We start from the raw sequence: 26,504 nt of genomic DNA, 5'->3' as shown, positions 1-26,504 counted from the left end.
GCAAAAAAGTACACTGGAATCCATAAAACGAACCAAAGTGAAGACCACTCGTTGGGTGAGCCATCATTCATGTCAAAAGGCCCTACTATGTGGCTTTGTGTTAACTGCCTGGATTACGCAAGGTCTATTTATCTGAACACTGCTTTGGAAATTCGGGAAAAAACTGTTACCCTCTGAAGATGCCAATTCCATGATGGAGGCAGAAGATATGGCATTTACCTAACCTCTGAGTCTCAGCGCTATTTCAAGTTGTTCTTTTATGTATCACGATTAACATAGCAGGCACACACAAAACTTTTTTTGAGATGGAGTTTTGCTCTTGCTGCCCAGGCTGGAATGCAATGGCATGATGTTAGCTCACTGCAACCTCTGCCTCTCGGTTCAAGTGATTCTCCTGCCTTAGCCTCCCGAATAGCTGGGATTACAGGCGCCTGCACCAGGCCTGGCTAATTTTTTGTATTTTTAGTAGAGACGGGGTTTCACCATGTTGGCCAGGTTGGTCTCAAACTCCTAAGATGACCCACCTGCCTAGGCCTCCCAAACTGCTGAGATTACAGGCACGACCCACTGTGCCTTGTCAGAAAACTTTCAATCACCATTTGCTGACATAATTTTATAAAAGTGATCTAAGCCAGTTAAAAAAAAAAGTGGATTTGAGTCTGGTAACAACAAAGAAACAGAAGTGATCCTTATCTCATATCCCCTTCTCCCAACCAGGGGAAAAAAACTACAGTGGAAATAAATTACAACTTTTTCCTGATAGCCATGATATGTGTGACACACTTAAAACACTGATGGCACAGTAAGTGCCCGCTACAGTTGTCATCATCATCCTCTTCATTATTATTTTGCAAAGTATAGGAGCTTCCCTGAGGGGAAGGAGAAAAGGTCCCATCTGAAAGCTAAGAGAACACATTGGAGAGAATGGCCTTTCTCGGTCACCTGGGATATATACAGCCAGCAGTGCTCAACTCCACAGGCTAATAATCCAGTGATGGAGAAAAACTGCAGAACCCAGGATTATGTATCTGATTTTGGCTTATCAGGCTCCAAATCAGCCTTTGTGCTGTAAAGATACCACCTATTTACATTTCCATTAAAATCACGTCGTACACCAAAGGGGAAAAAACAAGCAACATAGCCATTTAGTCCCGGCAAAAAATAAAATAAAATAAAATATTGCAGGAAAACTAGATTACTCTGGGTGGAATTCTATGAGGGAATTTGGAGTCTGTTATGGTGATTAAGTCATCATTTCTGACAGATTACTCTAACCGGCTGTCAGACAGCATTCCACAACCCCATCTGTAACTTGGCATCCTAGTTACTCAGCCTATGTTACCTCCTGTATATAAAACACACACCAAACAAGAGAAGGTACAGCCTAGCCTTTATTACACTCATTAGCTGTGATTAGGTTCTGTGTTTTCATACTAAATAATAACACAAGCTTTCATTTTGCTTTATTTAATGTTAAAATTAGAAGAAAAATGAATAGGCTTAAAATAGGAGGCATGGACCATGAATGAAAAATAACAGCTATGATCAAAGTGTGAGTGTGCCGCTTTCAGAAGCACTGCTACTCAAAAAATTGGCAATCTTTTCTTAGTTCAATTTTTCTTAGAAATATTTTTACTATATTAGTGATAAAGATGAATAAACTGATGCTGTTTTTTAACCTTCCCATTAGATGTGGCACCCAACTAGCTATTATCTCAGTAGAAGGTATTGTCACTGTGTTTAGCAATGTTATTGTGAACAGGAAATTTATTTGATAATACTTTAGTTCTTCCCTTTATGTCAATGCACCTTTGTGATATAAGAAGCAATGAATCCAGTCAGCTGAGCTCCCAAATAAATACAAAGCAAAACTAGTTTTTATTTAAAAGTTTATACCTAGGTTTGTCTGGAATCCTCTCCTTGGATCTATGTTTTAATAGCAAGAAACTAGAGGGTATAAAACAATTTTGAAAATGGAGATAAATGGAAAGATTCAACGTAAGAAAAGCCTTGTAGGATTATAGTGCTGCTAAGGCTGTACAATGACAGCTACAATTACAACAAAAGACCGCGAGAATTGTGTGCGACACTCGGAAGATCACAATCACTACTGATTAATGAGCTCAAATTAAGAGAAAGGTAATAATCTTCCCTTATCACTAAGTGGGAAGTATACTGACATCCTCTCAGCCATGATTCCTTTCTGACTTGTGGAACTGTCTTCCGAAGTCAATGATGGGCGCTCCAATACTCATTCTTCCAGATGTTCTCCAGATCTTACCCAGGCGCTAAATTAGACAAGCTGCCTAACTGAGCAATGCAAAATACACACTGAAATGATAATGCCTGACCTGGCCATTAAAGGCGACTAAAGGCGTGGTTTAATTACCTGGTGGCTCATTTACATTTCCAATCCTAGATTCTATTAGGTTTGTATGAAAGCGATTGTGGTTTTTACCATTACTTTCAATAATCTATACCAACAAACAGTATTCTCTCATATTTTAAGAGAAACGAGCTGCGGTTTAACAACAAATCATCCTTGTGACATTTGTCTCTGGCCGTGACGCTGCCTGTGGCCTCAGTGCTCCCTCAGCCTTCGGTGCCCTCCCCAGTGCCAGCTGTTGTCAGGTGGGGCTCACTGTGACTCAGTTCTCGACATCTTGGGAACCGGGATGAACAAAGCCCCAAAAGCCAGTGAGTGGCTGATCCCCAGCCTCCCTCGTAACCCCCACCCAGTGTGGAGATGCTAGTGGGGCTGAAGCAGCCCTTGCACCTGGGCTCCCCTTGAGGACCTGGTACATGTGCTGGCCTCAAATTGGGAACAAGTCTCCTCACCTGGATCTTCTGAGCCTCTTTGCAGGGCTTGACTCTGTCCATGCTGATCTCTTAACACTGCTTCCCAGGATGACCTACTACTCAAGACTCTTCCAGCCACACTCCTGCCTCACCCCATAGGAAATGACCTGAATCTGGGCACCCCACAGAGAACTTGAGAAGCTGGACAGAGACCACGGCTTATGGGGGCATCAACCCCGGGATGGGGGCAGCTCTTCCAGCTTCTCAGACCTCTCACCTAACACTCTGGCGTGGCTCTAAATTTGCTTAATTTTCTACCCCTTGAAATCCTCAGTTTAGCTCTCTCTCTCTCCTAATTTCTTTTCCTTCTCATATACTTTTCTATTTCCACGGCTACAGCCCTAGTGAGGTTTTCATTCCTGCTCACCTGGATCCCCAAAACAGCCTCCTCACCAGTTCTGGTCATTGCCTTCCATCTTCTACACCATTGCCTTTTTAATCTGTCTAAAATTCAGTCTAGAAATTTTTCTCCCCCACTCAAAAACTTTTATTATCTACCAAATTAATATCCAGCTCCTTGGCATGTATTTCAGGGAATTCCATGCTTTGACCCCCAGCTCCCTTTTCAGGCTTATTTCGCATTATTCCATCACTCTCTCTTCTAGTGGAATCAGGCAACCCCCTATTCCATGAACGTTTGCTGTCTGTTTATCCACACAACGGCACAATGACCCTTCTCATGCATGTACACACGTATTTCCTTTGCCAATCTAACTGTTCTATATTTATTATACAGAAACAGCTATACTTCAAGTTAGGTTGGGTAATTGCTGTGAAATTGCTGTTTTTGTAGTTTTTTAAAAACTTGGGTTAATAGTCACCGTTTCATATGGTTCAACCTTATATATTGCATACGAATGAAACCACATTCTCTTCTTTTCAGACAACTCATTAAAAGGTCCAAGAAGTTCCACTTTTGTAGACTTTCTTTTTTAAGGTTTGGAAAGCTATGCAGTAATTCATCTGCAGTATTTACTAGTTTCAATTCAAGTTAAACAGTGACTTGATGACTTAAAACAACACTACCCTCTAAACAAACCACAGAATTGATGAGTATTTCCTGCACAACGCAAGGCATCCTCCATCCACTCCAGGCAGCTTCAATGCTCTGTTAATGTTACTGATGCTTATCCAGTAATCTCTAGTTTCCTTTGAACTTTAAGACAATCTAAAGCCACCACAAGAATACCCCTCTAACTAGCAAATCTTTAAAATCTCTGCTTCAAAACTAACTTGGAAAATTTAAGCCGATTGTATTTTATCTTGAACCTTCTGACAGGATACAGGCATTTCATGAAATGAATGGAAAAGCACTACTGAATTTCGTATTCTAATGATCCTCCCATAGCTTAGTTTATGAGTCCTGAGTTGTCTGAGTTGCTTTGCCAGCCACGTTTATTAATTAGTGTCTAACATTTCCACCTCTCTGCAAGTTGCAACCTCTCATAAAAAATGTATGATTTGATTGGTTTAGGAATGACAACTTCATTTACGACAGACACATAAATACCACACCTCACTCAGCAATCTTTTTCCATTCATTTACCTCCATGGCCTTTGGGAGTTATACTGAGTGAATGAAAACATAACTAGGGTAATTTCCCATTCTTACTCATGTTTAAGCAAAAAGGATTAAATATCTGTTTTTTTCCTTTTAAACAAACAAGGCTGCCCCCCCCCACCCAAAAAAAAAACAAAAAACTTCTCTCCTAAAAATAAATGGCAAGTTTTACAAAGTGCCTTAAGGGCTATTTCTTATTACCCATGTTTAAAATGCAAATCCATTAAACATCTGAGCAAGACATCAGATATTGTTTTCAGCAGCTACATTTATTCATCTTGTCTTCCATAGTTGCACTGACTTTGCTTGCTATTTTGCTAAAGAAAGAGCTCTCCTCCAGCGTTGCTCAGTCTTCATGAGTTTGAGTTTAATTTCACTCATTTTGATTTCTACCTTCTATTCTAATGTGTGAGATCGTTCATCAACTTTGGAAATTACTGGTTGGTAGAGTTTAGAGAAATTATGACTAAGGTTCAATTGTTCTATAAATATGCTTATCCTCAAGTTCAATCTTTTAAAGAGAAAATTCAAGGATTAGGCCTTCAGATATACCGCATGTAACTGAAATTGAAATGGCAAAGGTAAACACAGATGAGGAATATGTGAGACAAGCATGTGGGAGAGATTTTATGTTAAGGAGTAAAGCAAGAACCCTTTATTGACAGCACTTGGCCTGTGGTGACATAGCTTCTACTTTCATAATTTCTAACAACTGTGGAAATGTAGCATTTAATGGGGACTTGCGAAGCTTGCCTCTTCATGTTTGCTTTGTTTTTTTGTCTTTATGTTTGTTTTGTTTTTGTCTTTATGTTTGCTTTGTTTTTTGTTAGTGGAAAGAACATCACAGAAGCGTAAGGTCTGAGTTTGAATGCTGACTCTGCCAATTTCAAGTATGTGAGTCAAGTTGCTTGACCTCGTTAAAACTTGGTAAACTCATGTTTGAAGCAGGGATTGTACCAGAAAACTCACTGCATCACTGTGAGGACTGAATAAGAAAATACATATGAAAGTACACAGTAAAATGTAAAGTGACGTAGGGATTGTCAACCCTCTTCTTCATTCAGTTAAGGATTATAATTAGAGTAAAAAGTGCCTTTTTAACTCTGCAGGGCTTCCCGTCTCTACTGCGTTTGTTGTCTGTGGAGGGCGGATCTACCTGATGGAAAGGATTGCGATGGCGATGAGGGGATCAAGATCTCCCTCTCTCCTCTCACCCCCACCCACCAGTTTGTAAAGAACTTGAATTTTTTTTTTTTTTTTTTTTTTTGAGATGGAGTCTCACTGTCGCCCAGGCTGGAGTGCAGTGGCACGATCTCGGCTCACGGCAGGCTCCGCCCCGTGGGTTCACGCCATTCTCCTGCCTCAACCTCCTGATTAGCTGGGACTACAGGTGCCCGCCACCTCGTCTGGCTAATTTTTTGTATTTTTAGTAGAGATGGGGTTTCACCGTGTTAGCTAGGATGGTCTCGATCTCCTGACCTCGTGATCCACCCGCCTCGGCCTCCCAAAGTCCTGGGATTACAGGCGTGAGCCACCGCGCCTGGCCAAAACTTGAATAAAAGCTGTTCTTCAGAGTTCATCTATTCAACAAACATTTGTTGAGCACTATCTATGGTGTGAGGTGTTAAGCCGGGCTCTGACAATGTTCCCTCTCAAGGAGTTTGGAGCTCAGAACAGGAGCGGCTGAGACGTCAGCAATGGAGGGGAATGAAGAACAGCAGGTGACAGGATAAATTGAACCACGTGACACAGTAAATTACAATGAAGCAATGTTCACCTCTATCTTCCCAGGATAAGACACCAAATGTGTGTGTGGTATCATACAGCTGGGACACAGCATATGAGCAAAAATGTCCCAGAAGCTGAAGAAAAAGGTAGGGGCACAGTATAGAGCGTGGATCTCACCCTTTAAACTCAGCAGTCACATCTGATTTTTCTGATACAAGACGCAGCAATGTTCACATATGCCTGTGGGTGTGGGGGGTGATGTATAACTCTGGTACCCCCACCTCTCCCATTCTAGAGAGCATCTAGAATACTAGGAAGCATGGGGATTACAGGGATAACCTCCCAAATCCCCTCACCCTTGCTGTGCCTTTATTACCCCTAATGACAACTGGTGAGTCCCAGCTTGATAAAGACGGAGGAATTCTAGAGGTGCCATTAAGGTAGCATCCCGGTATCTTCACTGTTGGAGGTTGGGGGTTAGAAAGGTGAAATGTATGTAGGAAGAAGAGATGACGAAGACCATTTCTTGCGTTTGGCTTTGGCTGGTCCACCAATTCACTTAAGATGGGCAATACAGGAGGAAGACCTGGTTAATAGTAATTTTAGTACTGGAATTTCCTGTAGACCATTTGAATGGATCTGTTCAATAGCAGATACTGGATATCTAAGTCTGGGGTTTAGCAGAGAAGTCCGATTTTCAGATAAACATTTGGCTGGCAGCAGCCTGTAGAGGTAGCGGAAGCCTGGGATCACTGGGACCTAAAGAAATCACGTGGCATGAGAAGAAAGCAGTGAAAACAGAACTTGGGGCATGTCAGTGTTTAAAGGGCAGCACTTGATCACACCCTTTACTTGCAGTCTCTGAAAAAGTACACCCAAGTTCCTGTAACTTAGGAGAAAGTGTTTGTTTCTCCTGCATGTGTGAAAGCCCATGGCGTAAGGTGTCTTTTTCTCTTTTTCCCTCAGCTCTGCTCCAATCCAGCCTCTTCAACATTCTGAGCTGTAGCCCAGGCCCAATCTGCCCTTTCAAAAATCAGTGTTGGGCCTGAACAGCTGGTGTATTTACTCTTTCATTAGTTAGAATTTTACTGAATTCTAGGTAGGTTTTCTTTCCCAGTAAATCTTAATGTACAGTGGACATGTTTAATAGCCACAATACAATGAAACTTACAGAGTGTGCCATGTTTAGAGAACAGAGTCAAGATAAAATGCCTATGAACACATCCAAGGAGTCCAAGCTATAGTGTCTATTAACCAAATGCTGTCAAGAGGCTGAAGATCATGACTAAACAAGACTCCGGGATGCTGCTCTGGGAATTGGGAACCTGGCACAATTGACTCTGACAGCCTCATGACAGTCCCGCCACATATGCAGCATGCTCTGCCATTTTTCTTCTCCCATCCATGAATGTGGGCCATCTCCTATCCATGAATGTGGGCTATCTCCTCTGAAGCAGATTATGTAAAAATATAGCGTGGTGTGTCCTTGAAATCAGTACCACGCACTTAGCCAACATCATCAAGGCACATCTCAGGAGGAGCTACAAAGATCACCCCAAGAACTGAAACATCTTCAGCACTGCTCTTTCCCTTCTTTCCGAGCCATAGATTTTACCATTCGTCAACTGGACTGAGTCCAGAGCTCATTTCCACTAATGACTGGCTGCTGTGATTGTGGTCACTTGGTCCTGTGGCTGTGTGAGTTACTCACTTCTATTTTTTTCCCCCAAGATCACGGGTGAAGGAGACTCGAGTCATCTGAATCAGAGACACAGTTGTCACTGATGAGAAAACAATGAGGCTTATGAGTCTCCAAAAATGTGTCACTGAGAGATAGAAGCTATTTTTTAGCCCCAACTATATTAATTCAGCTCTAATCAGATACTGAAACAACAGAAATGAGTACAGGAATGTGAGAATGAAAGATAGCACTCATAGGTGGGAACTGAACAATGAGAACACATGGACACAGGAAAGGGAACATCACACACCAGGGCCTGTTATGGGGTCGGGGGAGAGGGGAGGGATAGCATTAGGAGATATACCTAATGTTAAAATGTTAACTGATGAGTTAATGGGTGCAGCACACCAACATGGCACATGTATACATAAGTAACAAACCTGCACGTTGTGCACATGTACCCTAAAACTTAAAGTATAATAAAAAAAAAGATGGGGGGGGTGGTTCTTAACACTAATAATACATGAATGCAAAGGTAAAATTTGGTTTTCTCTTTCGAACACAATTTTTATGTAATATTGAGATGATGAAAGATTTTAATTTTTTTTTTATTTTTTATTTTTTTTGCCTTTGAGTGCACTGCAGGTAAAAAGGAGAGAAGAGAGGGGAAAAAGAAGAGACAGGTTCAGGTTCAGCTGACCTCATGCTGTCTTTACTGAGTCCTGTTGTTTGGAAAGCTGTCTCCTCTATCAAAGAGTAAACGTTTCTTGCCTTTTTGAAAAAAAAAAAAAAAGAAAGAAAGATAGCAACCATATACAAACTAAGTAAACAGGATTTTTTTTTTTTTCTGAAGAGTTAATCATTTGGTTGCAATGAGCAAAATGGACACAATGTGTGTGCTTCTGTAAGTTCTGCAGGAACCCTGGTCCTTTTTATCTTCCAGCCCACATACTCCTTCCGGATCCCCTTCTCTCCTCAGGGCTGACACCCCATCAAGCAGATATGATACCCCAACTTGTCTCCTCCTCTGGGTATATGCTCTCTCTTGTCTTGCCCCACTCTGCTTCCTGTTCCACAAGGATCTCCTAATCACTTTGTTTCTTATTTGGTCGCCCAACTGCAGCTCACTCTTTGATGCTGGTCTAATAAGCAGCAGCTGCTCATTTAGGCAAACGCTGACCATGGTTAAGTTCAGGTTTTATGCAGCAACAAATGATTTTGTCCTTACAGACTACAATCCAGGATGTCTGTTGTAGCTACAATAATTAGGAATAACCCACAATGTGAAAAACTTCTCCAGATTCACAAGAAGGAAGAATGAAAAACAAGAACTCAGAACTCACTCAAGGGGAAATCTTACACTGTTCAGGGCAGATGACATTCTTTTTAAGCCTCCCAAATTGCAAAAACGTACATAGACCCAGCATCCCTCATCATGCAATAGTATATTCCACTCTAGCATTCATGTGGTAGTTAAATTTTCTTTGTCAGCAAAAGTCTCTCAAGCTGCGGATAGCAAGAGACACAGGGTAATAAATGCTTTGCTTTCCTGGTAACTAATTTCGAGTCCGTGAATGATGAAACAGCAGGACTCTACACTCCAATGCTTTCTGCAAGGTGGAAATGAGCTGCTGAGTATTACAGATTAACTCTTTGTGGCAGAAAATTGTTCCTCATGCTTTAGAATTAGCTTGTTCTGGCCAGAAAAACTGTGCTTAAAATAGCAGCATTTCCATTCATCCCCTTACAGTCTGACACACATTAATTCTATGTAAGTCCCACTCAGAGATTTCCCACAATTTAGAGGATGGTTGGGAGGGAAAAACCCAGTTGCTCATTCAAGGATGCTGGAAAACCCAGCACGTCCTCACATCTCCGTTTACTTTCTCACCTCCTGTCCTCCATAGTCAGGCTGCCCTACTCCACCCCACCTTCAGAATGTCTGGAAGGAAACAGGGAGGGTGGCAGCCTCTCCAGAGGATCTCTCTTGACTTTGGTACTCAGATGAGGGAACACAGCAACCCAGCACTTGTGAGAAGTGTGTGTGCACACACAGACGGGGTTGCCCTACAGTGCACCCTGTGAGGGACTCCCAGGGAAAGAGCATCGGAGAGGACCGGTTCTACAGAACAGCACTTCTCAAACTTCGCTATGTATCCATGTCACCCAGGATTCAGTATCTTCAATTAAAAAAAATTTTTTCAGAGTGATGTTCTGACACACAGACGCACTGTGAAATGATGATCACAATCAAGCTAGTTAATGTATCTGTCACCTCACATGATTATTTCTGTGTGAACGTGTAAGACCCAGGGATCTAGTTCAAATGCAGGTCCTGGGGGAGGGCCTGCAAGGCTGCACTTCTAACACTTTCTCAGATGACGTGACTGCTGCTTGAGTACCAAGACTCCAGTGTACCTGTGGGAAGATGATGAGCAGGTCAGAGTGAGTGCCTGTACATCTAGATGAACAGCGGAAGACGAAAACAAGTTATGTCACCACCACCTAGCCCTTGGGGTCAATGATGGTTCATTCTCTTAACAGAAGTTCTAAAACTTGCCTGCACACTGGAATCATTTGGGGAGCTGTAAAAATACTAGGCTGGGCATGGTGGCTCAGGCCTGTAATCCCAGCTCTTTGAGAGGCTGAGGTGGGTGGATCACTTGAGGTTAGGAGTTCAAGACTAGCCTGGCCAACATGGCAAAACCCTGTCTCTGCTAAAAATATAAAACTTAGCTGGATGTGGTGGCACATGCCTATAATCCCAGCTACTTGGGAGGCTGAGGCAGGAGAATCATATGAACCTGGGAGGTGGAGGTTGCAGTGAGCCAAGATTGCGCCACTGCACTCCAGCCAACAGAGCGAGACTGTCTCAAAAAAAAAAAAAAAAAAAAATACTGATGCCAGACTCTCATCCCAAGCGAGTCTTATTTGGCTGTAGTGTGGCCCGGGCATACATAGTTTTAAAAGCTCCCGAGGGATTCTATTCCTGTGCAGCTGAGGCTGAGAATCACTGCCCTGGTTTAATATGCAAATGGGCGGAAGTACAAAGGACCGCTTTCCTTTGTCTTCATCGGTTCTTTATAAGTTCATCTACTGCACATATCATTTTGGGTAGATGGCCAGGAAGAATCTTATTAGGTTTCTGGGTCTTTCCCAGAGAATGGAAATGAGAAAAAGAAAACACCAAGTTCAACAGCCTCAGGTCATGGAATGAAATGCTACACACAGACTGGAAATTTGGATTCTGGATTTCTGATTCTTTAAGGTGACATGCTTGGCATAATCTTGCAGAGAAATCATGGGGGCATGGTTTGCTGAAAAGAGCAACAGGCTTGGAGTTAGGAGATGTGATCTGTACTCACCCCAGCACTGACTGGTGTGACCTTCAGCATCTCACCTGTCCTCCCACCTTCCTGGGCTCCAGCTTCCTCATCTATCAAGTGAGGAGCTTGGACAGGACATGCTTCTAGGGTCTGTGATCTATACTTCCATCTGGCCTACTTTCCTGCACAGGTCCTTTCTTCCTCTGTTGACCCACATAACATTCAAAGAAACGAGAGCCGACTGAAATCAGCTACAGGATTTCCTGGGCTTTTGAGTCTCTCTTAAGTATTTTCCTTACTGATGATATTTAGTTTTTGTCAGTGACCTGCAGAGTTTTTAAAATCTTGGTAACTCTGCCTTAGGAGTGACTCAGGTTAACTCAGTGACTGAGATTCTCAAATGATAAAATGGTGGTTCCAAGGCTTTTTTTTTTTTTTTTTTTTGGCGAGGGGCACGGGTGGGGGTTGTGATTATAGTGCCTCTATGAGCTGCAGAAGACACCAAAGAACTAGTCAAAATCTAGGCTAATGCTTCCACACCTACTTAAATGACACCTTACAAATATTAGTAAATCATAAGTCAGATATTAGCAATGTAAGGAAGACAGGATGAGCTTAGCTTCAGTTAACTGAAAGGTCTCTTTCTTATCATACTTGTATCTAGTTAAAATAGGTAAATTATTACCCATAAAAGATACTAATTGATGTATCATTAAAGAAATGTTCTCTAAGAGGTGTAGCCACTTTCACTTTCTTGAATGTAGAACAATAGGCTTCTAGTTGAAAAGGCAAACAGGTAAGGAAGACAAATTACTACCTTATTTTTTTTTTATGTGAGATCAAGTATACATAAAGTTCTTGGCATAGTTCTGAGGACACAGTAAACACTCAATAGCTGTTAACTGTTACTACTACTTTTAATACTTGAACATTTAGTGTTATTTCATTAAAATTACTTGAATTCTGAAAGCTACTGATAGATATCCATTATGTAGACAAAACATTTATAAGCCAAAATATGCTAGAAACATCCTGAGGTTCTGTGACTACTGTTCTGACATTTACTAAGCATATAACATATATACAATGACAGCAATTCATTTTCTCTTTCCTAATCCCTGTGACTTCTTGACTACACTGAGCCCCATATGCTACTTAACGTGAAATACCTGCACAGTTTCCTGGCATGTATTTAAATACACACTCTTCTGAGGAAACAATAACACTGTGTATGTGCTGGTGAGTACACAAAGTGTGGAATGTCACAGATTAAAATACACCCAGCGACCCACAGTCACTCAGTTAAGCCTCCAGGAGAGGAGATGAGTTTGCAGGAGCCTATCCTTTGCTCTCACTCGGTACCCTCGTCCCTGATGCGTGACAGTGCTGTAGAAAGTGCCAGCCTAGAGATGGCAAATAACTACCTGGTCTAACCCAAGCTGCCAGAGGCCACCATGACATCATGAGCTCTGACTGTTGTAACTAAGATAGAGGTAGCCTGAGCTTCCACCTCATGATACATCTATCATTTAGATTCCGGCCGAATCTAACAGCAGATAACAGCAAAAACCACAATGTGATGGCTAGACAGAGCCAACCCAGAACTGGCCCTAATATCCTGGCCAGTGCTCAGCCTTTGATCCTAACTGGCCTAGGAACGTCCAAGCTTCCAGCACTTCATGCAGAGGCACCCCTGGCACCCGTCCTCCTTTGCCTTGACTTTGCCGTGATGCGGAGAGCAGCAGCGCTGTCTCATGGGGCTGTGTTCATCCTGCTGTGCCATCTGTGGCGTGGGCTGCCTGGTTCTACCTCTCAGTGCCCTGGTTTGTGGTGGTGAGTCTGGCCCCTTGTCGGCAGCAGCAGATTCAGAAGCTTAGATGGTTATGCAGACTTGACTGCTTGGACCATCACTTCCTCGTTAGTAAAACAACAGGGTAGAACAGTTCCTTTCTAAAGGCCTCCAGGAGTTTTCAGGGCAGGAGGGTGTGATGATGGCAGGCAGGTTGACGTTTCCGTTTGTTTCACAACCTCGGCCTCTTGTCCTGCTGCCTAAAGCTTGGGGTTGCAGGTAACAGAGTCCTGCTCACTCTTCCAGGGTGAGCCTCCATACTTGCCCTTCCCCTGTCTGTGGAACACGGAAGCAGAGCAATGGCGAGGACAGCTGGAAGGAGCTGGGCATTAAAATGCAGATTGTGGATTGGGACTGAAGGCCTGTGGATGCAGATAAAGAAATGCACCCTAATAACATGAATGTCAATGCGATGATGCTGCTGAAGAAAGATGGTGCATTTATAATCACTTTCGCAAAGCAGTACCTCTTACAGTGACGACTGTCTTTGATCTATCACTTCCTCTTAGAAAGCTCCGTGTTAGTAACTTCACACCCAAAAGTCTCTAGCAAATACCTTGCCTCGCTCGCTGAATGTTTTTCAGGACCTGTGCAAGGGAACATGGCTTCCCATCTTGTGCACAGCCGCAGCCAGGTGCCCTGATGCCCCTGCCGTGGCAGGGCCAGCTCGTGTGTGTGTGTGTGTGTGTGTGTGTGTGTGTGTGTGTGTGTGTGTGTGTGTGGCCACTGCCTACCCAGCTGACTTCTAGGTTCATGCTGCTGCACCCTGTCAGCAGGTCCATGCCATCTGACACAGCCAGAACTGCCATGGTCCTGCTGTTCCACATCTATGACGAGCTCCAGCAGTGGGGCGGGACTGAGGATTTAGATTTGTCTTGTGACAGTGCCAAAGGGGCAAATGTGGTCCTTCTGAGGCCCTCCACCTGCCAGGACCACTTGCCAGGACCGGCAAGCCTGCACCAACACACAGCAGAATGGAAAGTTCCTTGGCTTAGAGTCCAGACATACTGCTTCTACCCAACTGCCTGTAAAGTCAGGTGCCAGCTGTTTAACCCCAAACAAGTTACTCATCTTCTTTGAGTTTCAGCTTCCTTGTCAGTAAAACAGGGTATACAACAGATGTCCTGTGGAGTTGTGGAAATTAAACCACAGCCATGGAGCCTCCCCATGGCAACCCATAAAGAGGAGCTACTTCCTTCACGGTGACTGTTCCCGTTGTGCTGTGCTGGCCTCTTAAGCCACACCCATTCCGCCCTACAATGCAGTGAGCATGACACCTAAATCCACCACCCCGAGGCCAACCCAACTGGGGAGTCCTGAAATGATGACTTCTAATTCCAGTTCCATCACTGCTTTGCTTAGGGAGGTCAGAGAAGTTAATTTAATCTCTGGCACTTCAGAGATGTCCTCAGTGTAACAAGGTGAATGCTATCGATACATCACCTGAAATATTCTTAGAAGGGATAACAAATAAACAACCCTATAAAGCCATTTACAAACACAGAGGAGTCACTTACCCATGTTAGCTGAGGACAGGAATCAAATAGATAAAAAAATCCACCAATAATCCTGAAACCTCATTAGGTTAAATACCCTTTCTTGTCAAACCAGGGCTGTAAACAAGGAAATAAACTGACTCGTTCGAGTCCATCCCCTTGCCCTTTCTTTTCTCCATTTCCCGGTGGAAAAATTATGAGTACTAAGCTCCCTGTTGGTTCTCAACCAGAGAGGAAAGCAGATGCCCAGACAATCTCAAAGGGTATAGTCAAAGCTTGAATAATCCACGTTTGTCTACGTGAAGTACTCTAAAAATGACTAACCCATCACAGAACCAAGTTAAGTCACAGTGTAGAGATTTTCGTTAAATAGGACATGACCACAGACAATGCAGGGACAGCAAAGAGTTTTGCAAGATTGGAAAGAGCCACTCAGTCCAACCATTTTTGTTTTGCAGATCAAGTACAGAGGGCATTGCAAGCGTTTTTAAGGCTTGAGGAGGAGGGGATGGCAGCACAAATGTGTGTTTTGAGTGTTAATGGGAAGTAATGACAGGCAGGAACAATGAAGACCATGAAAGAGAGCCTTTGTCACAGTGTCCCTTTCTGCGATCTGCACACGCACTGTTTACCGTTTATTCTTTCATCTCTGTGGCTGGCGGGCGGTGAGAGCGGTGAGGGTACGGGCCTGAAATATTCCTTCATTATCAAACCAACTTCAACAGCTTATGTCATACTACTAATGAGACTTCCCAGGCACCTGGATGCTATGACCATTTATGGTTGAAACGAGCAGAGGGACAGATGAAACTTCTTTCCCTCCCCACACCGCCCTCCTGTAAGTGTCCAGTGCGCTTCCCTGCACAAACCAGACCATATCCGGCAGAGCCCTGACTCCCTCTGATCCTGGCCTTGGCTCTCCCCAGCTCAGCCATTCCCTATTTCCTAGTGTGTGGGGGAAGAACCTTGGTGTTCCTGGGAGAACTCTCTCCACATCTACCCATGCTGTATGCTTTTTGTGTGGCCTAAAGCTCCAGGCTCCGAACTCACGAGCACACTTCACCTGGACATCATCTCCTGAGTTACGCTCAGCTGATGTCAAAGATTAAAGATCTGTCCAGCCAGGTATGATATTCTCAGAGATGAGTTCTCATGGAAACCCTATTCATTAATGACACAATTTGGACAATTTTCTAGGTGTGTATCAAACTTCTCCTTTCATCATTTGATTATCATAGCTCACCTCCTTCCTCTGTAATTCCACGCAGACCTTTAATCAAATTCATGGATCCCCCGCCTCCCCCACAATCTTCTTTTGAAATCCTATCAACCTTTTGGGAACTAAGGTCGACGTAAGTGAACTGCATATTCCCAGTTTAATCTTGGGCTGTCGTAGAGAAATGATTATCTCTGAAATCTAACTATGGCTTCATTTTGCCATTGTACCATCCTACCATCCCCTCACAAGATACTAATGAGATACCAGTATCCCTCAAGCAATGACACAAGGCACTTTTGCAAATCTGATCAGGCACCAGTACCAGCGCGTTAACATACTCTCTCACACAAGCCCTGGCAACAGTCCTATAAATTAGGGATATAGCTGAGACTACGTTGTTTGCAAAACTAAACATTGCCTTCCACTGGGTTCTGAGGCCAAAAATGGTGTGGCTATTCCCTATTGTAATCCTGTGCTGGCATTTTCAACTTTGCACCGCTGAAGAATGCTCATACATTTTCTCTCGTACAATTCCTTATACCGAGTAGGCCATGCTTTAAAAATAACTAGTTTTTTATTTTAATCAAAGCCATACGTAAATAACTGCCCATCAACCTTACTGAATCAACAGACTGCCAGCCAAAAGCAAAACAACCTGCTATTTAGGTAGTGTGTAAAACTTTATGGCGGGTGAAATAGACAATTTGTAATGGCCTTTTATTAAGCATTAAAATATACTTTCCCATTGCCCTGGGGCCTGGGCCTGCAGAATGGAACTCACTGGGCCCAGGATTTCCTTCCATCCTCCGATATCCTCTCCTGGGTCTATACCGCTCAGCTGGGAGCCATCATGTTGCACCTGGCTGAGCCCGACTTGGGGCTGGGTCTACACTCTGCCCCTACCCCTTTCATACTTCTGTGACTCCTGCAGGGGGAAGGGAGCTTCTGCACCCTCAAGGACTCCTCCGGAGCTCCCCCTGCTACTCTCTGTCACAGTCCTTAAAAAGTCATCTCCAAGAGAAACAAAGTCCTTATTTTGTTTGTTTGGCTTTTATTTGTATGAGATTTGAGTATTATCTGAAAACACACATGGCAGGGAAATGGCTCCTCCTAGGCAGTCCCATGAGGCCGAATTTCTCAGCCCAGGCCAAATTCTGCAAATGTAAATCTGAAGCATCTGCACCAAATGGATGTCCTGACTGACACATTCCACAGCAGAATACATGTGTGGAATACGTGTATGTTCCACACGTTTGTATGCTGGGGTGCTCCACAAGGAGAGTTCACACCTACACAAATGAGGAGGCAGACACAGTGCCTTTTGAGGCATGTTTCCTCATGGCTCAGGAAGCTCCTCAGGCAGTGCCCCGCTCAGCCCTGACTGTGAGGATGCTGGGAAGCAGAGCTCACCATCATTGCACGGCCATTTCTCAAGCACCCTCTCTAACACGCACCATGAATCTGCCATGATCCGGACTCAAAGCACCCATAAACAAAGAATTATAATTATACCAAGGAACTGAGATCGTTGGTGAAGCCTCAAATAAGAAAGTTCGCTACAAAGTAATTGAGACTATGCCAGCAGGCTGCACAGAGAACGGGGAGGACTTTAAGTTCCATCTTCCTGCATTTATTTGGACTGACATCCACAGGTGTACGTGTGGAAGGTATGTTTATGGGCACATAGACATACACATATATAGATCTGTGTCTATGAAACAATTTGTATCACTAAACACACATACATGTGATAACATATCTACATTCATTTTATATTTTGGAACATGTGAAATATTTTTAGGCATAATTATCTTTTTTTAGAAAATAAAACTGTAGGCCTTTGGAAATATTTCATTATAAAAACTGACTTATTCGGGCATTCAATATGTAAGAGCTACTTACTAAACACATACCACGTGTAAGCATGGTGGCAGGCTTTGTGGTTTGGTGATTTGGTTATAAAGGGCATGGCTGCTACTACAGTATTCCCTGGTATCTAGAACAGTGCCTGGCAAACAATAAACGTTCAATACATGGTTGCTGAATAAAGAAATGCATCAACGTTTTGTGTGCCCCGCATGGCACAAGACTTCGAGGACTCAAACCTGTTCATACAGATGTTTCGGTTGTTTTCCATGATAATTTTAAACCAAAGGCATCTGAGAAAAAAATACTCTAACTTGGCCCAGTTAGGCTTTGATTCCAATGGGATGGTTTCAGGAGAAATTTCTCTGACATAGTGAGATGAGGTTTGAGAGATTTTATGGCAAAAATAATAATGATGATGACAATGATAAAATGATGATAATCATGGCTCTGAGAACAAAGGCATTAATACCTATCACTAAGTAGGAGAGGTGGTTCAAAGAAAATGAACACCTCCAAATGCATTAAAATGGGCAAATGAAATTTGGCCCCAGTGAGAGTCAAGCTTTTTTGCTGAAGAGAGAAACTGCAGCACTCCACTAGGAAAGAACACAGAGGCCAACTCCATGGCGAGCAGAGTGAAGCCTGCTTGGGAGGAAGGTGCCTACCCACACTGGTCCATTATCTCTTCCAGGGCAGGCCAGGAAGGGGCCCATTCACTCCACCTGGGTGAACACACTTGTCCCAGGAGGCCATTTCCCTTCCTGCCTCCTCCGATTGGATCAGGCTCATTTGTTTTTCTACCGCAGATATCCGGCAGTCCTCGCTCACCTTGCATGGGTTATCGTAAAGCATCTTTCGGCATGCTGCTGCTAAAATGGAGCACTCTAAACAAATGTTCTCTTAGGGCAATAACTCCTTAATATAAACTGCACTTAATAAAACTGGTGGTGATTCTAAAAAGAAATGGGTAAGGCATATTCAGAGATGTCTGGAAGAAATTTGCAATTAATATTTTACAAGACATTTAGATTCCGCAGCTTCTTCCTTGCTGTTAAAATTTAAGAGGTTTCTCAAAACTGTATTCCTCTCTGTTATTACATCCTTAATTAAATTAATTTATACAGTGAATGCTCTAATGATACTGCTGTGGATTTCAATCCAAAAGCCTTATTACCAGAGACAATATGTGTTAAGACCTTGGAAAGAGAATGACACCCAGCATGGTGCTGACACCGGCACAAGGATATTTGGCCCTGACATCTGATTATTGAAAAGATCTTGGTAGTTTTTCTGGGCCTCAGGTAAGTCTCTATTTTACTTTATTTTTTAATTGAGCTAAATTAGGTCAACAAAAAACAAAATGAAAATCTTGCAAGTTGCCTTGACAAAGATGTCCCTCTGGGAAACACAATGGTAGATAATGACATTTCTACTGAACAAACTACCAGTTAGGTTGTGCCTAGATAAAACCCTCAAGAAGGGATGCTACCTTTAACCCCAAATTGACATATCATCAAAGCAGGCACAACCAAAATTAGTCCAAAACCATAAATGGCCCAGCAGTGGGAAAAGTCAGCCTAATAAGGCACCAAATCCAACAGCTTCTCAGGTAGCCCAGCCTGTGCAGATACACTCACAGTGTTATCTTCAGGCTACAAAGGCTCTACTTACTAGGCATCTCAAGGACGTGTGTGTGTGGTGGAATGGGTATTCTGCAGCAGAAAAGCGTGAAAGCATGAACCATGTAAGTATTAACTACCTGTCTACTGTCCACCCTTCTAGCTAGATTAGCTAGAGGCCCCCTTGGGCTCCCTCCCTGCTACTTCCTGCCAATATCTAGCTTAGAGCTAGGCACACTGTAGGCACTCCATGATCATTTGGGATTCATCTCATGAAATGTCAGTAACTAATGAGGCACTGTACCTAAAATTTCTTCTGTTGCTGGAGCATCCAGCAACCACTTCTAGAGGAGATGTGTGATCAAACCAAGGGAAGGACTCCCAGACTCTCATCCCTTGCTCTGTGTTGAGCTGTTGAATTTGCTTCCTTTATGACTGCCATTGTATTTCTAGGGTTTAGGTTGAGAATTTCAGGGGATGTAAAACAGAGCGTCTTCTTTGGTTACCCAGTAAGAGGCAAGTTTGAGAAACGTGTCTTCAATGATTTTGCACTGCTCCGTAAGAGCCCTGATCCGTCACCTCAATCTGGGAGTCGTTTCTCCAGCCCCATGTAAAGGGTTTCTAAAATTCATTCATGACATGTAAACGAGGGTGCCTTTAAATCAAAATCTTATGGCAGACACATTCGATTGCACAACAGACCATCCTATCAACTTGTTTCTGCTTCCTAACTAACCAAGTTCTTTGTTTCCCTCAAGAAAGAAAGATGGCGCATACAGAGGAAAGCAAACTCCAAACATCAATCAAGCTTGGCCGTATAATAAAAGTTCCTTATGAAACAAAACATCAACTGCAAAAGAAAATCACATAGGAAAAAACCCTAGCATTATATGATCTTGTTTTAAATCGAAAGTTTTGGACACTTTAGAAAAAAGGCAGCAAGTGACTTTTTAATGGATTTTATCCACAGGAAAATGATTACAACCAGAAAAGCTTTAAAGTGTCAGCTAGTGATGTATTTTTTCTTTATCCCTTTTAGTTTTATTCAGAAAGAAATTGAAGGCATATGGCAAAGTGCATCATTAATTTCTTATTAATTTCATAATATGAAGGCAACCAGTTAAAAGAGTAGTGTACAACTTTAAATTACCGAACTCACTTGGTATTTAATGAGAGATTTAGCACAGCAGGGTCTCTGTTAAATTAAGTTGTGCCTTCACATCACAGTGGGAAAACAGGTGTATATTGGTTTAGAATTATGGAAATGTTGACTAATTTCAAGGCTTGTAATCAAACAGCAAGGCACCCTGTAATATTTTTTCTTCCAAGAATATGCATTAATCTTTTATGTCTGGTCCCATTTCTTTCTGTCCACCAAAGACTCACACAGCTAAAAGGAAAACACTTTCATGTTTTTCCTATAGCTGTTAAGGGTAATGTGTACTGGACGAAGCTGTACATAAATGCAAGATGTGAAACTCTCTCCTCATTTACCATATTTGGAATAGCAAATGTAGCAAGTGTGTGCACTGGAAAGGCTATCAGCCTTACAAATCAGATCTGACTTTTCAAATTCCTTCAACCTGCCTCAAGTAATTGGGCATATGAAACTAGATAAGGAGAAAACCAAAAATAATCCACCGACCAACTTTTCCAGCTCCCAAATTATTGTCCTTGACAGTGGGTCTGTAACATCACCTCCCCTGAATTCTACATGCAGAATTTTTAGGAAGAAAAGAAGTAACACACGTACAATATTTAAAAAATATGAAACATGTTGTTTTCTAAGAGTCAGTGTAAGAATCCCAAACAGAAGCATACTCATAAGTGGCTTTTATGCATTTCAACATGCCCCATTCATCATATTCACTCTGGGTTTCTTGAGCGCACCCTCGACTATGAAGATCGCATGCTGGGAGCTGTATTTCTAGTAGAGGGATAAATACATATTCACCAAGCTCTGCATTCATTTACAATATGATGTGACTTGGCATCAAACTACACTATACCTTAAATGCTAAATTAACAACAGTTCACTGTCTCAAGTAATTTTAAAAAACACACCTAGAAGGGATTCGGCATGCTCATTACTAGAAAGCATTTGTTTTTAAAAGAAGAAATACAAAGTGGTCTTTGGGTTTGATTAGGAGCCTGGGAAATAACAATGATTTTCATCTATTATTGGCTGAGTCAGTAAATATTTGCCTTGGCTTGTTCATTCCACAATGTGACCCAACACTGCAATCTCCTAGAATCTGTGTTAAAAAAAAGTCCACTTACATGAAGAATGCAGATAAAATAACACTATTTTTTTAAAGTCACTGAGTGAAGCACTTAGACTCAATAAAAACAGCTTTACTAAGAACCACCTTAGCAGTTTCAGAGAGAAGCAGTGAAACTGGGCAGGACCATTGTGGGACCACACACTTGCTTTTTCGAACCTTCTATTCTTTGATTTCCTCACATACAAAGGGGAATACCAAAGTAGTATGATTCAAAATCAAGGTTCTTAATTTATGACTTTTGGGTGATGAAGAACCTCATGTTGTGAAAATCTTTTGCTGAGCTTTTTGCCACTACGATCTTGTACTGTGAACGAGTCTAGGATGAATCGTACAAATGCTATCTTTTCTGGGGGCCTGTGGTGGTTCAATGGTTATGTGTGCATGTGTGAATGTGTATATACACAGAGGTGTTTGTGTATGCGTTCAGAGACAAATAAAAGACACAAAGGTAGAATTATACCCTGAAAACATTAGGGACATTATCTTATCTTTCTTTTATTCTTATCAAACTAGGTTTCAATAAATCATTATCCTTGCACTGGTTACCACAGGTGCTTCATTATAACAAATGCATGTCATTATGAACTCATCACTGATATTTGGGTCAATGGGGAAAACATTCAAACAGCATCAGGAAATTAATAGCATGAAATACATAAAAGTGCCACAAAATCCTTTAGAAAAACTGTATTCTGGTGTTCCTACATGCAACATCAGTTCATTTCTGGTGAATTGTGCCAACTATCAAATATTACTGGCAAGGAAATGGAGAAAAAAATGGTAAGCTTTGTATTTTCTGTCCTATATCAACATGAAGCCACAAATTGGGTATTAAAACACTGACTTTGTTAACCACCATTGACTGTTTAGAAACCATTAGGAGGCTTAATATTATGGCTGTAAAGGGTACATTTTGTCCTTTCAAAAGAAAATCTAAAGACAAAATTTGAAAAGGAGCTCCTGGTGAATAAAAGCTTTTTCTTTTCCATTTGCTTCTCTTGTGTGTGTTGGTTTTTTTTTTTTTCCCCTTTTAAAATCTTAGCCCACCCAATACTCTTTGGCAGCCGTGGCTGCCCAGTGGGGTCACTCTGATTTTCTAACCAGGGGATGCACTATTTGAGAATGCTTCCCGTCAGTGTTAATGCCAGCGCTCCTTTATGGGCTGGCCAGCTGGTGTGGCTGCTGCAGGGAACCGGGGGGTCAGCACACACTCCTCAAAAGACCAAAGTCATTTTTGGCACTAAGAGCCCATAACTAGAACCTTCAGTTGAAAGGACCATTTTCAAGCAATAAAGTGATTCTGGTACAAAAGTAAACCGACTCACCCCAGGTAAAGTTTTAATATTGTGCAGTGCATTCTGGGCCTCAAGTGCAGCTTTTCTTGTATAAAATGTTACGAAACAACAACCTACAGAGAGAAATGAAAAGGTTTTAGAAATTTCTGTGAATGCTTTGCTTAGATATAATGGAGACTGTGGCGAACAAACAATCTACTTAAAAGGATGCACAATTTAAAAATAATAAAGCATATGAGAACAGCAATAACAACATCTCAAGCATTTACACAGTACCTTTTCATCCTAAATCATATTTATTAGCTTTACCCACGTTGGAGATCAATTCCTGACTCTGTGCCTCACCTCTCTGGAATACAGCTATTCAAGAACGAGGGTGGGAGGTGGTGGAGGAATGGGTGAGATGTGAATGGGACCTGTGTTACAGCACCCACGTGAAGAGAAGCATTTAATCACAATAACAGCAGCACAAGCTTACATTAATTATAATTTTCTTAAAGCGTATCTCCAGAACGTCAGGTTTTTGAAAGACTTTCTAAACTCAAAGCTTCAGACAACTGGATTATAAGCTTCTTAAAACCTGGGATAGTGCATTCTTCTTTATCTCCACCACATTACATGATGCAAAGTTCTGTACATATGACCCTCAATACTCATCTGCCAATATGGAAGACTGTATTTTAACTGGTTTAGAAATTAAGCTACAATACAGATGGGTACATGCCCAAACAGATGTTACTGGGCTCTGGCCCTTGCATTACATATATGGCTGTGGCATACAAACTGGCAACATTTTGATTCCTCCTTTCCAAGAGCCTGTGGGAGTCCCCGGCCCTTCCGCGCAGGCCAGCATATATCCTTTTTCCAGCCAACCTCCTCCACCAAAGAAAACGGTACGGAAATCCTAGACCATTCCTTCTGCATCCTGGAGGAGGGCTTGCACGTTCTTCAACTTGTAGATAAAGATATTGGCTATTTGTTCATCAATATAGTTTCTCAGCACAATCAGTTTGGGAAAAGAGGGTAGGACAAAAACTTGAAATTTAAGAAACAAAGATGCTAACCTTTGATCTGGGCTGTCTTTGGTAAGTGGTTGAGGAAAAAAAGTAAAGTGATGCACTCACCAAGACTGTATGTATTTTATTTTGGCTTTATTAAAGGAACGTAATGCACGGAGCCAGACAGGGGCCAGAAGAGCTTTGAGAGGTGCTGCCATTTCAGGGGGAAAATAAAGTATAATCTCATTCATACAAGATTCTTAAAGACATCCAAGATTCTTCCTCGTTTGGAAGAGAAATTTGAAACCTTGTCATTTTACACTTGATTCAGTTAGAGTCTACTGACAGTCAATATATACAAAACCTTTGCCTTTTGGACAAGGTAGACTATGACCATAGCATCTTGGCATTTGAAAAACTCCATGCATCCAAAGATCAGAAACCCTTCAAATGTATCACTTGAATGAAGGGAACTGAACATTATGACATTTCTTTAAAGAATCAAGCTGAAGAGACTGACCATTTTCACGAGCATCTTATTTCAGCTATTTTGAGTTCTTTGACCAGAATCCACTTGGCTCTGCTTCTTGATGGTAGATTTTTTACTGAACCGATCAACTTCAGTAGTGAGTTCAGCTTCACTGGCGTGATGTAAGCCCCAGAAAAGCCATACGAATTGCTTCATGCCAAGGAATAATTTCCAAAAGGAAACTAACATCCCAGCTTCCAGTAACCATTTTTAGAAGAAAAACACCAACCATGCCTCATCAGGCTTGGTATACAAAGAAAAACAGGACAAGCCTTACTAAAGCTTCTAGCAAACACAGTCTCAGGGACTTCTCCTTTCCCTGTCCTGGGCTTATGGCATTAGCTTCTGGATAAGGAAGCAATGGGGAAGTTCTGAATTACCACCTCATTTAATAACCACAGTTAAAAAAAAAAAAGCAGAATCTGATACTTTCAGGCAGGTAAGTTTTGGGAATGAGATGTTTTAAAAAAGAAGATTTAGGGATGCAGCCGTTTACTGGCTGAAATAAAGGAAATTACGAAAGAGTAAGTTCAGGAGATGAAAAACCGATGCCAGTTTGGCCACGCCGCAGCCAAGAACGAAGAGTTTAGGTTGGCCTGGAAGACCAATGGTATGACAGGGAAAATGAAAATAGAGAATTAAAAAACGCTAAGATAAAAGCGACAAGGAACAATGATGACGTAAACGGAGTGAATTGTGTGCATTTCTGTGTGAGCCAGCTGTGGAGAGCTTTGACCAACATACAGTGGTCTCAGGGATAAAGGGAGCACTCCTGCCTCAGACACCCAAGCAAAATCCCTGCCATGGCTCGCTGCCTGAGAGTCCTCTAGGAAGGTGTAGTCCTTCTGCTATTTACATACTAAAACATGACCCTTGAGGAAGGAGACATTTAATTGTTGCTAGTTATTACAGCTTAGTGTGATTTTAGCTACTTTAGAGGGTCTTCCTCTTGAACAAAGTTCTTAGTGAAAAGAAGGTGGGTGGTTTTTGTTTTTCAGAAAGGGACAGATCGAAGCTGGTATCTAAGCAGGGTGGGATGGCAGGTGAATAGGAGAAAGGAAGGAAGAAAGGACTCAAACATACAGAAGGGGAGATGGGAAGATCCCCAAGATCTCAAATGCTTTCTAGTTTCATCCAAGGTCCACTCTGCCTTTACAACTAGTACGGTGAAGTCAGTCACTTATCACTACAGATCCTCTTCCAACTATGCATAGTTCTTAAATGTTTCAGTTAAAAGTGTACACTCACCTAAACAGGTATTCTTTAACATCATGCCAAGAGAAGCTCTAGTTCCAGTGTGACACACAGGAGGATATTGTAGGTAACACTGCTAATGTGCCTTACCGTTCATCTGTCCGACCCAAGAGCTGAGCCCCAGCACAGCTCCACAGGCGCCGCGTTTGGCAGGGAAGCCTGGAGCCTTTGTGCTGATTCCAAGAGGGGATCCCATCTCCAGGTGGGCGTAGCTCCTTGCCACAGTCCATGGCTTGATAAGCCCATCCCAGCCTGGATTTCTACTCTATTCACGGCCTCAGTAGGATACCCTTGTGCAATTAGCAACTTACACAAATGTGGGATCCTGGGCAGACAAGGAGACTGGGAATACTAACCCCAGAGGCTTCTTTTGGTTTTTCACATTTAGTTTCTGAATGACTTACCGTGGGGAAATATCTTACTTCCTCAGTACCTTAGTTAGTTTCATCATTAAAAAATTTATTTATTTTTGAGACAGGATGTCACTCTGTTGTCCTGGCTGGAATGCAGTGGTGTGATCATAGCTCACTGCAGCCTTGAACTCCTTGGCTCAAGCGGTTCTCCTGCCCCTTCCCTGAGTACCTGGGACTACAGGTATGTGCTACCATGCCTGACTACTTTTTACATTTTTGTAGAGATAGGGGTCCCACTATGTTGCCCAGGCTGGTCTTGGACTCCTGGCCTCAAGTGGTCCTCCCGCCTCGGCCTCCCAAAGCCCTTAGACTATAAGCATGAGCTACTGTGCCCGGCCTAGTCTCATCAGTAAGTAAAAACCAGGTCTGCTTAATATCCCCCCACAAAACTAGGTGGATATGCAGCCAAAGTGTTTCATTCAGGACCAAAAAAGAAAAAGGGTCAAAAGCATTCTTTACTTCTATTAGACTAAAGGAAGTCTTATGCTTCGTTCAGCACTCATAATGGTTCACTTAACAAGTA

The 26,504-nt window shown here is 42.3% G+C and overlaps 1 protein-coding gene across 29 annotated transcripts in view; it reads right to left on the bottom strand.

The window, feature by feature from the left end:
* Nucleotides 1-26,504, bottom strand: part of CELF2 (CUGBP Elav-like family member 2) — an 872,927-nt gene that overhangs the window by 100,362 nt on the left and 746,061 nt on the right. For all 29 annotated transcript variants that reach the window (XM_063709875.1, XM_055352300.2, XM_055352297.2 and 26 more), the window contains one exon: nt 22,818-22,900. In XM_063709875.1, coding sequence (XP_063565945.1) covers nt 22,818-22,900 — 83 coding nt within the window. The remainder of the gene's footprint in view (nt 1-22,817; nt 22,901-26,504) is intronic.

Source organism: Gorilla gorilla, chromosome 8 (assembly GCF_029281585.2).
Source record: "Gorilla gorilla gorilla isolate KB3781 chromosome 8, NHGRI_mGorGor1-v2.1_pri, whole genome shotgun sequence".
Classification (NCBI taxonomy): domain Eukaryota; kingdom Metazoa; phylum Chordata; class Mammalia; order Primates; family Hominidae; genus Gorilla; species Gorilla gorilla.
This window is presented reverse-complemented; position numbering and strand designations above follow the sequence as displayed.